Here is a 13,717-nt window from a genome sequence, read left to right on the forward strand (position 1 = left end):
TTCCCAGCACGCCACTCACAAGGTCACCCAGGCCTCCACTGCAGCAGCTTTCTGGCCCTTCTGGCCCTTTCCTTAGTGTCTCTCAGGCCTTTGGCCATGGCTTCCCTCTACAAACCCTCTCTTAGCATCTGGGACACCCCTGGTCCCTGGTTTTCCTCCCAATTCCACTGGTTCCTTCTCAAGTCTCCCCCACTAGTTACCTCCTCTACACACCAGTGGTTCTCCATGGGGGTGAATCGCCCCCAGGGGACATTTGTCTGGAGACATTTTTGGTCATCACAACTAGGGAGGTGCTATGGTGTCTAGTGGGTAGATGCTCAGGACGGCCCCACAACACAGAACCAGTTGGCCCCAAGTGTCAACATAGCTGAGGTTGGGACCCTGCCCTGAAGGATGGGAGCTCCAGAACGTTGTCCTGGGCGCCCCCTCCCTGCATGCCTCCCCCATGACACCCACTGTCTGCTCGTGGTGATTCCCAGGGCGCCCCAGGCTCCCCAGCCCCAGGCCTGTACCTCCCGCGCCCGATGCAGCATCTCCGCTTGCACGGCCCATGGGCACTGCTCAGTGTGGAGCTCTCAATCCACTCAGTTCCCCAGAAACCAGAAAGTTGCCCTTGACTCCTCCCTTTTCCTCACCTTTGATACCCAACCTATCAGAAAGTCACTTCAGCTTCCCAAACATCACCTGCTACCACCTTGTCCACGCCATCAATACCTCTTGCTTGGACAACTGCACAAACCTACACTCTCCCCTCCTACAATCTGTTCTCCAACCAGCAGCTATAGCCATGGTTTTAAAATGTAACCGAGATCACGTCTCTCCCCTGCTTAGCACCTCTCACGGGTTCCCACCACCCTGGAATCAAATCTAAGGACTTTGTTCTCTGGTCCTCCTTCTCCAAACTCCTCTTCTCTCCCTCCTCCCTCACTGTGTCAAGCCACAGGGCCTTGTTCAGCAGACCAGGCAAGCGCGCCCTTTCGAGGCCTCTGCGCTAACAGGTCCTTCTGCTGGGGCCCCTTCTCTCGCTTCACGCGGCTCCTCCCTTCTCGCCCTTTGGATCTGAGCTCAAACATCACCAGCATCCCCTCCTCAGTGAGGCCCTCTCTGACCATTTTCCCCTCCAGGCAACCCCTCCTCCCCAACTTAAAGGCAACCCCATCACCCCGTCTGTTTCCCGGGGTGCTTGCTGCCACCCCAGGCAATGCGGGGGGTGGAATTCTCATGTAGGGTAAGATCCTGAGGGCAGAAAGCTTAACTCTCCTCGGTCCACATCCCAGATCCTAAAGCCGTGACAGGCACACGGTGAGTGCTCATCAGTATTTACTGAACAAATGGATGAATCATCCTCGGAGCGCCCTGAGGGCAGGGGTTCCATCTCAGCCGAGAGCTCCTTTCCTCTGGCTGGCGGCCCACCTACTACTCCACACAGCACGTGCGCCTCTGCCCTCGGACCAAACCGGGTGAACACAGCCGTGCCTGGCCGCGAGCCCCGCCCACCACCGCAGACCTGGGGACCCCGGTGGCAGACAGCAGGGCCCTGCAGGAGAATTTTAATATCAGAGCGAGGTGGTGACAAGTGTGCTCCTTTGAGCCTGAACCAGCTAGGGGACCTTGGGCAAGTGAAGCCCTTCACCTGGCATCAGTGTTCCCTGCGGCTAAAACAGGAGGTGAGCTAGCTGGCCGCCGAGGCCGCATCCAGCTCAGGGGCTGGGTCTGTGGCTGCAGGGGCATGTCACACCCACTGCCCTCTCTCAGGGTCAATGTCTCTGAGAGAGACTGAGGGGTGAGGGGGCCAGTCAGGATGGGCTGGGCTCGTGGGAACAGACAGCACCTGGCTGGCCTCCAGGGCGCCGAGAAGAGCAAGGGCTTGAAGCTGACTCGAGGACCCCTCTCCTAACGCCCTGGCCATGGCACCGAGCTGTCTCTGGTCCTCTCCTCCCGGTGCTCCCGCACCCTGGCTGCACGTGCCCTCCCCAGGGGGACCTCCATCCTGAGAGCCTCTGTCCCCCTTGGGCTCCACAGGCCCCAAAGGGACCTCTCGGCTTCCTTTCCCCAAACCTGTCCTTCCAGTGCCTGTGGCTCAGGGGACGTCCCCCAGCCCAAGCCAGAACCGCAGGGACCAGTGCTGCCTCCCCCATCCTCCCTCGCCTCCCAGCCATCAGCAAGCCCAAGCCTTTCTTCCCCTCGAATCTCTCTAAATTGTCCCTTCCCCTTAGCTTCATGCCGCAATCTTGGTCAAAGCCTCTTCCCTCGTTCCCCTGGACAACCGCAAAGGCATTGCCTCTTCCTGTCACAGGCCCAACGCTCGCCTCCTGGGCTCACTCACACCCCACCCAACCCCCATTTAAATCCTTCGCCCTGAGTGAAAAAAGCCATGCAGGTGCCCAACTCCCCGCCTTGGCTTCCACCTCTTGCCCTGGCTCCCAGCCCCCCAGCAGCCCCTCCCCGTCCACCTTTCTCCAGGTCTCTCCAGGCCGTTGTGAGGGCACCTCCTGCCAGACCACTCCCCTCCCTCCCAGCGTGGTGGGCTCTCCCCAGGGACACCCTCTGTGGAGGGGCTCCCAGCCCAGTCAGGCTCCACCCCGCCCTCACCTACTGGATACGACCGCCCCCATCGTAGCAGTCGGACACTAGTAACTGTTATGCAACCGAGCTGTTTCTGCTCGTCCTGAACCCAGCAGGGCAGGGCTGGCCTGGCTCCCTCATCACGAAATCCCCAGAACCTCAGCTGAGAATCAGGGCAGGCCACGCCCTTGTCATTATCCATGGACTGGATAGGGGCACTGGTGAGCCAGCCCTGCCTGGATGACACATGTCACTTCACCCTCAGCCCCTGGAGTAGAATAACATTGTCCCCCACCTTACAGATCAGAAAAGTGGCACTCAGAGGTTAAGAGACCTTATGCCCAAAGCCTATGCTTGGTAAGTGGCTGGGCAGGAATTCCAAGTCTGTCTGTATATTCCTTCCAGGTTTAAGACCCCTAGAAGGCAGGGCGGAAAATTCAAGTAAAGGCAATAAGCAGAATAGTAGGACCCCATGCCAGGCACTGGGTAAATCCATCTCATTCGATCTTCAACAATAGACATATGACCTAGGGATTATTATTAGTTCTATTTACAGATGAGGAAACTGAGTCACAGGCAGGTGAGTCACCCAAGCTTCCCCAGCAATTCGTGTTGCAGTCAAGAGGCAAGTCCAGGTTGTGATACCTCCCCTGCTCAGCTTTGCCTGGGCCGCTCAGAGGGACAGCGTGGGGCTGCCTCTCCTCCCTCCACCTCAGCCACGGCGCTGGCCTGGAACGGAGGTCCGATCGCCCAGACCAGGGCCCCGCCTTCTCCCCTTCGGACCCTCCACCCCCAATCCCAAGACCCCTTCATCTCTCACCTGATCTCTGTGGCAGCTCTTAACTGGTCTTCTTGCCTCCACTTTGGCTCTAATTCACTCCCCAGGAAGCCACATGAAACAGGCCCCAGGGCCTCTCAGTTGCTCTTAGGATAAAGACTAAAACATTTGCTGGCTTTGAAAAGGCTGACCTCTGCTTTCTTTGATGGCCTCAGCGCCCCCTATGAGAATCACCCTGGCCTTACTCCCTCATTTTTCATGAACCCCTAGTGGCCATTCTTGGGGTGACCTGCCAACCAAGGATCACTGTGGGCTGGTTTTATCAGAATTCCAAGCATGACTTGATCGGGCCCATTCCACAGAACAGGCCTCTTTGTCGTGAGTCCTTTAGGTCCCCCAGAAGGTCTTCCTGGTATCTAACTTCTACCCGTCCTGCTACAGCCTCAGCTGGTTCTCTTTGGCTCCAGAGACTGTGGGGTAAGAAGCTGGAGAGTTCTTCTGGATTCAGCTTTCATCCACCTTCACCTCATGCCACCAGCCATCTTACCTTCCCTTTCTTGGTGAGGACCTGCTTATAATACAACCAGCCTTCTCTCCTGATATCGCTGAAGGTTGCGTCCGAGAGGTCAGAGGTCGAGTGTTGCTTAGAAGCAGTGTCGGCATCTTCGGAAGTGCCCCAGCTATCCAAGGACTGCAGCAAGACAGCAGAGTGCAATGTAAGGTGCCAGCATCTCAGGAACCCCATGGACACCTCACAGCCACAAGGGCCTGTGCTATGCTCTGCTGTGCCGTGTGGACTCATGGGCTTGCTTGCCCTCCCTGAACTTCTGGGTTGAGGTCATGAGACACAGGTACTGGGGCAGCCAGAAAGAAGGAAAGGCTCTGATCTGCAGACCAAGTGGCCTCACCACGCCAGAAAAGCCAATCAAGGGCCTCCCTTAATTTTATAGACTTGAAGGAATTAAGGAAACAGAGGAAGTAATTGTCGCAACACCGAGTTAAATCAACAGAGGAAGTCGGAACATCAACAAAGACTAAATTAGTGGAGCAGGTAGTCGTGTCCACAAAGAGTTAAACAGAGGAAGTGATAGTGTCAATGGGGCTCCAGCCACAGAGGTGACAAGGCAAGGGAGAGTTAAGTAAGCAGAGGAGGTTATGCGGAACAAGCCAGGTGACAACATCATCAAGGTGTTCAACAAACCACAGATGCTGAGAGTTTAAAATCAAGATGGCTTTTCCCGTCCATCCACAGGCAAGGCGTAAAGGCCGTTCCAGAGCTGGCCCCGGGTTTCCCCAGGTCCTGAGGCTGGACGCTCTAGCCTCCTCATCATTCTCAACCCTGCGTGCCCCCCACTCCTTTCTGATGCCTCTGGCTCCTGAAGACACCACTCGAACACTGGCCCAGTGCCTCCCCAGCCCAGGCACTGCTCCAGGTGCCCATGGAGATCAAGCAGCGAACAAACCGGGTCAAAATCCCTGTCCTCGTGGAGCTTAGGGGGCGGCTGGGAGACAGGCAGGAAAGGAGATGGACGTATAAATGATAGAACATGAGACATGCTAAGGAGAAAAGTGGTGAAAGGAGGCATAAATGTCGGGACTGGAGGCTGGAATTTCATGGAAGGCCTAAAAAAACCTGAAGAAAGTAAAAAAGCGAGTCATGTGGCTGCGGTGGGGAGCCGTGGAAAGGGCATTCCAGGCGGGGAACGAGGAGTGCAAAGGCCTTGGCTGGGAGGGTGCTGGTGTCTGTGAGTGATGACAGAGCCCCCGGAGGAGGGTGGGTCACGTGGTTGACACGAGGGCAAGTGGGTGCAGGGAGGAGGGAGGGGGCCGGAACCAAAGGAGCCCATTTCAGATGACAGAGGTCATAGGCCTGGCCCCTGCGCCAAGGCCCTGCACAGCACTCCGCCCTCCACCCCCACCCCGCCCCCCACCACCTGCCACTCACCCCATCAGTAAAGAAGCTTCGAAGCATCCGCAAGCTGGGTACTCGGTTTGGCAGGCGCCTGGGGAGCAAGGACCAAGAGTGAGGAATGTGGGAAGCAGAGCCAGGGCCTGAACCAGCACCCTCCCCAAGCCCCACGGTGCAAAGGCCTTCCAGGGAGGAAGCTTAGTGCCGCGGTAGAGGACCCGGGGCCGGGCGCCCCACCACGGCCCAGCAAGCTAGCTCTGATGGACCCAACCCTATCCTCACCGAAGAGCCTTGCCCTCGTCCCGGAAGGTGTTGAGCCCATCGTCGCAGGACTTGGAGCGTTCTGTGGTGATGGCGAGCAGGTAGGAGGAGCGCCGGCGGCTGGCCTTGATGCTGCCTGCAAAACCACCCGCATCGGGCCACGGGGTCAGTGGGGCCGCAGGTCAGGGGCTTCCCCAGAGCCCTCCAGTCTGGGCAGGGCCGAGAGGAGCCGAAGCCAGCCAAGAGGTCCGACATCAGGTGGCAGGCCCAACAGAGACTGTGGGGACCAGACAGCAGGGGGTAGGGTAGGGCTGGGGTTGGGGGTGTGGGGAGCACTCACTGCAGTCCCGGGAGTAATGGCGGCCAAGGGCAAAAGTGAAGGTTGGGGAGGATGGGCTGGTGCCCAGGGCGGGAGCCGAGTTCATGGCACTGGAGACCACAGCGGAGGCAGGGACGTGCTTGGCTTGTAGGTCAATGCTGGGGCTGGTGGGCTCATCTGTGAGGACGGAGGGTGTGGTGGGCGAAGGTGGCAGGAAGCTGAGCCTGCCTGTTCCCTGCTTCACCCCAGACTTGTCTCTGGACCCAGACCACATCCCCAAGGCCCCTCAATTCTCCAGGGCCCTGCTGGCAACGTGACCATGGCCAACGGTGCCCCACCAACGAGACTGTGGTCATGGAGGCTTGGCCCCTGCCTCCCCCGTCACACCAAGGGCACGAGGCAAGGGGTTCAGCCCCCCTTCTTAGACCAGGTTCCTGAGGGCGGGGACTGTGTCTCTCCCACCAGATTGGGAGCTTCTGAGGATAAAGACTATCTCCCACATTAACTGGGGGCTCCTCGGGGACAGGAGCTCTGTCTTTCCCTCAGACAGGGAGTACTTTGAAAGGAAAGGTTTTGCCTCCCTGTCAGACTAGGAGCTTTCTAAGGCGGTGCCTGCCCACTCGTACCGCAGGACTGAAGGCTGGCGGTGGGAGGCCAGCGTTCGTCCTCCTCTCCCTCCCTCCCTCTCTCCCTCCCTCCCTCCCTCCCTCCCTCCCTCCTTCCCGTGCCTACACTATGGTGAGCTCACTGTCCTCAGCTCCAGTTACCACTTTTCGGCTCTTGGGCCTCAGTCCCATGACCTTTCATTCCATCTGTCTCCCAAGCCCCCAGACCCAACCCAGCCCATCCCACTCCCCCATATTATGCAAACCCTAAACCTGTCCCTGCCCTATTCCTTCTCCTTCCCAAGTGGAGGTGAGGCATCACCCTCCAGTGAGGCAAGAAGCCTGGGAATCACCCGGCTTCTCCACTCTCTTGCCTTTCCCTTATTCCACATCTGGTTTAGAGGCAGCAAGCTTTCAGTAGGCCCTCTGCTCTCAGGATCAAGTACGAGCTCCCTGGAGGCTGGCAAGCCCCTTCCAGGCCCATTCTGATGACCTGGAAGGGCATCCTGCCGCTATCGTTTCAGTCCTCGCACATTCTGGTCTCTCTCCCTGAACTTTCTCCCCCTAGCTCGCGCCTTCTCATCCTTCAAGGCTTAGCCAAAATCTCTTTTCTCCAAGGTTCTCTCCTTGGCCGCCATGCCAAGGCGCTTTAGGCTATGTGGTCCCTCTCTGTCTCCTCGAGCTCCCTGTACTCCCATCACACACACCCGCCTGGATCGCTCTTGTCTGATCGCATATCCTTCTGCGGGACCATACACTCCAGGAGAGCGTGGAGCCGGGCACAGTGCCTGACGCAAATACTTGTCGGATGGATGGAAGGTTGGAGGGTGGGCGGAAAGAACGAAGAGTGAAAGGAACATAAAAAGGGTAGAAGGATGGAGAGAAGGGTCGAAGACTGACGGAAGAATGGAAAGAAGGGAGAAAGAAATGAACAAACAAAGGAAGGAAGGAGGAAGGGAAAGAAGGAAGGCAAAATGGATGGATGATGGAGAGAGAAACAGTCGGATCTCATCAGCATCCAACCCAAAGTTTTGCCCATCGTGACAGGTGGATGGGGTACAACAGGGCACCACCAAGTCTCCCAAGACAGCTTCCTGTGCTGTTACTCACCAATGAAAGGGATGGAAGCCAGAGAGTCTTCTGTAGTGGCCAAAGGGGCCATCTTCCTGCCCAGGCGTTCCCCTCGCCCGCTGGTCTCTGGATCTGAGGACTCGTCACCAAACCCACGGTTCATCTGCTTTGCAGGGGGCAGCTGGAGCTTGCGGCCTGTCGGAGGCTTCTGCCTCAGGACCACCTCGTCTCGACGATCTTCGGCGGGAGGCTCCAGGCCCCGGGAGCTGGGTTCTGGCTGGACAACCCTGGGTGGTTCGGAGGCCTCTGGTAGGAATGGTGCAGAGGACTGGGACAAGTTGAAAGTGGGAAGCCCCCCAAAGGGTGAGTCCCGGTAGGAGAGTGCATGCAGGAGGCCAGTCCGACGCTGGAAGGATGGGCTGTAGCTCCGGTACCCGATGTACCCCATGTCGTCCAGGCCCTGCAGACCAGGCGGGGGCGGGGCCTGGGGTCCAGGCAGGTCCCTGGACGGGCAGGCAGGAGCGCGGGCAGATGGATGCTGGGAAGCCCAGCCACAGCGTTCGAAGTGGGGCGACACCAGTGCGCCTGGCCCCAGTGCCTCAGCTGAGTGGGTGGCCCGGCTCAGGTAGTCGTCTGAGCGAGCTCGGTGCCAGCCCTCCTGGCCCAGCTGGCTCAAGGCACCCTGGGAGGTGGAGCAGGGCCACGGGTGGTGGGTAGTCATGTTCTCCAACCGGTCCTGGGAGGCACTGCGGGCCCGAGGGGGCATGGCGGGGCACCGTCTCTCCCCCGCCCTGCGGGGCACCTGGTTCGACAGCCAGTGCGACAGGGCTTGCTGGCACTCCAGTCTGCTGGGAGGCACCCGGCTGCCAGGCTCCGCGAAGGCACGGGGTGTCCGGGGCTCTGAGGGGAGGTGGGGGAAGGCACCAGGGCTGGGGCGGGGCTGGCTCATCCCCAAGGAAGGGTTGTCCGAATGGACGCGCGCAGCAGGTGGGATGCGGGTTCCCGGGTCGCTCCAGGCAGCAGGGCTCCGGGGGTCACTGGGCAGTGCTGAGAGGGGCTCAGGCACCATCGTGGCCCAGGCGGAGAACCGGGCTGGCGGGGCATAGGTCTTTCGAGGGTAGCAGATTGGGGGCGGCTCTGGGATGCTCCGGGCCTCTCCAGAATATGGCTCGTTCCCCTTCAGGTAGGCATCCTGGGAGTAGGCCTGGCGGGGGACAGACGCAGGTAAGCAGGGCCAGACAGGTCCCGCAGGGCAGGGCTGCAGCAGCCCTGGGAGTTAGGGTGACAGAGGAGGAGACTGAAAGGAGAGGAACAAGCCAGAGAGTCCTGAGTAGGTGGAAGGAAGAGGGCATGTTCCCAAGAGAGTGGTGTAGGGGACAGAAAGAAGAGGCCTTTGAGAGTCTGTCTGTCTGTCTGTCTGTCTGTCTCTCTCTCTCTCTCACACACACACACACACACAAATATACACACATACTGGAGAAAGAGCCAGGATTTCTCTAAGACTTATGACAAGGACTGCCTTTAGCCACAAACATCCCAGCATCTGTTTCCCGGGGGGCCCCCCCGCTGTGCTGGCCTCAGCTGCCGCCCTGCTTCCCTCTGCCCAAGAGTGCCCGCCGCCCCTCAGGCGGAGCTGGGAAGTCCCACCAGGGACCAGCCAAGGTGGCAGATGACAGAGAAAGAAGCCGGTTAAGGGGTGTGTCTAAGGGGGGGGGCAAGGGGTAGGTGGCTGGAATGCCCAGCTGTCCCACCGTTCCCTGGATGGGGAGCTGGCGGCCTGGCTCTTGGCCCCCTGGGGTGAGGAGGGACTCGCTCACCTCCTGCTCCCTCTGGGCCAGGCTGGGGGAGGGGCTGGACTGGCCAAGGGGCCTTGGGCCACCTTCTGCCACCCGAGGCCTGGAATTTGGCTCTGGGAGCTGAGGCTGACGCTGCATTGCTGAGGAGTGACAGGGCCAATGCCCAGGCCAGCCAAAAAAGGAGGCAGCCCCCAGGGACAGCGGCCTTGTGGCCCTGCCCTAGCCTGGCCCTTGAGGGGCTGCCTGGGGGTCTCTCTCAGGGTGAAGTATCAAAGGGCAGGAGGGTGAAACCAAACACACACTCACTCACACATCACAGCAGACACAGGAAAATACACACCCAGAGACACACTCACACATACATAGCGAAACACAATGAGACACGCATACAAATAACTACACCTCCAGTCCCGGGCACACACATCACGTGACGAAAATGAGCTAAACCACACCCCCGCACACTCAGCCCCCTTTGGACCAACATCGCCGGGCCAGGGACACACGTACCTCTCCTTCCTGCCATCCTGCCGGCTCCGCGGGCTCCCCGCAATCACACCAGTGGCGGCAGCATCCCGCCGGCCTCCACCCTCCCCCGCCCCGCTAACCCCTCTGACCACTGCGCCAGCCCTGGCCTCCGTTGCCCCCCACCCCCAGTCTGCCCTCCCTGCGGCTGCCGCGGCCCCCACCGGCTCTTTTGGCTGGCGGGAGGAGGAGGGAGGGAAGGATGGGTGTGGAGGGCCCTCGCAGCGTCGGCGGTGGCGTCAGCGGCTGCCGCGGCCCCATTGGCCTCCAGCCTTGGCTCCCAACCACAGGAATGCCTGGGCCCCACCCTCTAGCCGGCAGGGATGGGGGTGCCAGCGGAGGCCCCCAGATGCTGACATCTGGGCCTACCCCCTACCCCCAGCCTGGGTAGCAGAGTTCCAGGCTGCCTCCCTCCCCGCTTCTTGCCCCTCTCCAGCTGAAGAGGGGGTGGGAGGACAAGCCCTGGGTCCTGCCCTGTTACCCTGTCCCATAGCCTGCCTAGCCGCCGCAGCCTTGGGGTGTCTGGGCAGGGCCTCCGAGACTTGGGAGGAGCCACGCGCACCTCTCTGGACCCTCATCCTTGCCTCCCCCTCGCCAGGAAGGGCAAGGGGACAGTTGAGGTCAGGGGGTGGAGGTTCCCAGTGGGGCACAGTGCCAAGCAGGGCACTATGATTACAGTGATTATGAGAACACATCCAAGGCAGAAGCCAGCACGGTGGCTCCCAGGGCCTCTTGGGCTTGGCACTCTGCCCTCCCCTGGGGGGCAGTGACCTTGGGGGCAAGTAAGCTGGCATCTGGCTGGGACCCATGAAACCAGGGAACTGGGCACCGGACAGAGAGAACTGCCTCGGGCTCTGGGTCAGGGCTGGGAGCAGGGCACAGAGAGAGACAGCGTGTGCGCGTGCGTGTGTGTGCACAGAGTGTGTGGGGTAAACAGGTACACGTGTGAGCACCGGACACACTGTATGCAGTGTCATGGTACCTGCCATGCCCAGGGCTGCGCGCCAGGTGGGCTGAAGTGCCTGTGGGGGAGGGGAGATGGGGCTGCCCGTCCTGACCGCGTAAGGCCCGGTTGCTGGGATGTTGGTGAGTGCCGGCACCTGTGCTGGGCTGCCGCTGTGACAACAGCGAGCGTTTGTGATGTCCGTGAGTACCCCTGTGGTGGCGGTGAGAGGCGCAAGGACACGGGCTGTGACATGCTGCGTATGTGCTGTGTTGTGTTGTGTTGTGGGGAACAGGGATGCCGAGGAGTGTGTTGTGCCGCTGTGATGTTCGTGGTGTATTGTGGTACTTGAGGGGGTTTGTGTGGTGGGGGGTGCCTGTGTGCAGCACTGAGTAGTTGTGTATGTGGTGGCGTGTGCCTGGTGTGATGTGTAGGGTGCATTGTGTGTCTGTGTATCATGTACCTCAGTCCATGGCATGCTAGATGAAGGGGTGCTAAGGGGCTATGCTGCGTGGCTGTGTCTCTTGCATGTTCTGCTTGTGTATTTAGCAGTGAATGGTGTCTCGTGTGAACTAGAGCACACGACAGGGGGGTGTGGTGTGCTGTGTGTGCAGACACTACAGGAGACACACTCACCTGGGGCAGGGAGAAGGTGTGGGTAACAGGCCACGGGTGTGATTGCGGGGAGCCCGCGGGGCCGGCAGGATGGCAGGATTGGCAACAAGAACGTGCCAGTCTGGCAGGGCCCGCTGGGCCACCCTCTTTCCTGACGCCCTGGCAGGAATCCTGTCTGCCAAGGCCAGTGCCTCCCCCTCCCCCAACACAGAGCAGCCCCGAATGAAGCAAGAACCAGTCCCAGCCCAGGGATGGGCCTGGCATCCCAATTGGGCAATGCCAGGCTGATGCTGCCCCCTCCACTCTCTTCTCTACCTCCCAGAGGGGCAGGCGCAGGAGGGAGGCCCAAGGAGAAAGGCCATGTCCTGCCCCCCAGGCTCCGGGGTCCTCCGCCTCAGGGCGTAGGCAGGACTCACCAGCTGGAGGATGTCCTCGTCCTTGGGCAGGATGGAGAGCTCCAGAGTGTCATCGCTACAGAGACAGGGCAGGGGGTCAGGCCCAGCTGAGGCAACAGGGTCTGGGAGGACAGGGATCCTGGTTGCCAGGGCACCCCCAGGGCCAAGGGGATGGGGTGTGTGGGGACTCGGTGACTGGGCAGGAGCTGTTATGGGACAGGAGAGGCAGGGGCGCTCACCTGTTCTGGATCAGAGCTATGACCTGGGAGTATGTCTTTCCAATGACGCTCTCCCCATTCACCTTCACCAACCGATCTCCTGGGGATGAGGGACAGGGCCACGTGTGAGCAGGCGAAGGCATGTCAATGGACCCACCTGAGAACCCCTGTACCCAGAACAGATGACAGCAGGTGACAGCAGCCTCCCTAACACCTGGGTCCAAGAATCCCATCCTAACCAGAGGGTAGGGAGAAGAGTCCCCGAGGCACGCGACGAGCTTGGTAACTGGGACAGCTCACCTGTGCGGAGCCCCGCCCTATGGGCAGGGCCCTCATCCTTCACATTCTTCACAAAGATGGTATCCATGGGCTCCAGGCGGTGCCGGGGGGAGTGTCCTGGTGAGCATCAGCCAGGTTAACTGGGGGGGACCTGCTGGAGGTCACACCCAGGCACAGCTACACACACAGAGGACACATGCTCAGAGAATAACCACACTCACACAGACACAAACAGACAGAGGCCCACGCGCTCAAAGGGGCACGGAGGCCAGGGCTCAGACAGGAAGGCGCACTCCTGGGAGAAGGAAAGCCCGCACAGATGCAGAGTTGCTCTTTCCGCACCCCAGCATTGTGCCAGAAAGTAGACCGAAAGGGGCAGAGAGACATGGCTCTTCCCCTTCTCAGCTCACTGTCTGGTGGGACAGACACACACACACACACACACACACACACACGTCATAAGGCAAAGGAAAGGGTAACATAAAAGAGGCTGTATCAGTGGTTGCAGATATACCAGCAGAGAGAGGCACGCCCGTATGCAGAGAATGTCCACACCCACAGGCCAGGGGAGCTGCAGAAAGGCCCTGCAGCTCACACGCAACACTCACACCTGACATCACATTATGCGCTGGCAATTCTCTTCTGCTACTGTCTCCATCAGAGAAATGGGCCCGTTCTAGGTCAGCTGGCTCCTCCCCCACCCCAGGCCTCTGTACTGGGGACTCAGGAAGACAGTGGGGCTTCCCAGCAGAAACCCCAGGGGCAGAGAAGGAAGAAGGCTGCCTGTCCAAGGAGTTCTACCTTGAATACCCTGGGGAGCCTGGGTGCAAGTGAGGGATCCTTTGAAATAGCAAGGGCGACACCCAGGGATGTAGGCTCATATCTACAAGGACAGCCCTTGATCGGCTGCACCCGCGGGCAGCCCCCACGCCCTGCAGTCCCTGTGTGTGCCTCAGTCTAGGCTGGGCATAAGGGGCCAGGTCTCAGGAACCCCTCTGCTCCCCAGAGTGCCACCTCTAGTGTGAAATGGAAAGCCCCAGAAGGAGACCAATGTGAGGAAAGAAAGGGAAGGCAGAGAGTGAGCAGATGTCCCAGGGGCCACACAGACAAGAGCAAAGACAGGAACAGCAGTCGAGGCTGAGGGGCACAGCCAAGTCCAGGCCGACTTGGGGGCGAGGGAGGGAAACAGAAGCTGGAGGGTGAGTCCGGGCTCAGCCCCAGTCCCCCGGGGCCCACCCCTCGCCACCCCTTACCTCCTCCTCGGCCTCCATTCTCTTCCTCCTGCAGGGGACAGAGAGATGGGTGTTGGCCCTCAGCCCAGCCCTCAGCCACACAGAGGGAGGCCCAGCCCCACCTGGGCGGGCCCTTCAATCTCCCTCACCCAGCGGCCTACCCTCTTATCTTCTTCAAATGGCCCCGTGCCTGGAGGGCGCAGGAGGGG

At 60.0% G+C, this 13,717-nt stretch overlaps 1 protein-coding gene across 1 annotated transcript in view; it reads right to left on the reverse strand.

Moving 5' to 3' along the window:
* The window catches only part of ARHGAP23 (Rho GTPase activating protein 23), a 63,144-nt gene that overhangs the window by 22,773 nt on the left and 26,654 nt on the right, over nt 1-13,717 (reverse strand). The window contains exons 3-11 of the mRNA XM_054593718.1: nt 13,530-13,557; nt 12,298-12,393; nt 12,019-12,097; nt 11,801-11,855; nt 7,548-8,712; nt 5,854-6,009; nt 5,535-5,649; nt 5,289-5,346; nt 3,891-4,034 (exon numbers count right to left, since the gene is read on the reverse strand). Coding sequence (XP_054449693.1) covers nt 3,891-4,034; nt 5,289-5,346; nt 5,535-5,649; nt 5,854-6,009; nt 7,548-8,712; nt 11,801-11,855; nt 12,019-12,097; nt 12,298-12,393; nt 13,530-13,557 — 1,896 coding nt within the window. The remainder of the gene's footprint in view (nt 1-3,890; nt 4,035-5,288; nt 5,347-5,534; nt 5,650-5,853; nt 6,010-7,547; nt 8,713-11,800; nt 11,856-12,018; nt 12,098-12,297; nt 12,394-13,529; nt 13,558-13,717) is intronic.

Source organism: Pteronotus mesoamericanus, unplaced genomic scaffold (assembly GCF_021234165.1).
Source record: "Pteronotus mesoamericanus isolate MK-2021 breed Mesoamerican mustached bat unplaced genomic scaffold, CSHL_Meso_final scaffold_476, whole genome shotgun sequence".
Classification (NCBI taxonomy): Eukaryota; Metazoa; Chordata; class Mammalia; order Chiroptera; family Mormoopidae; genus Pteronotus; species Pteronotus mesoamericanus.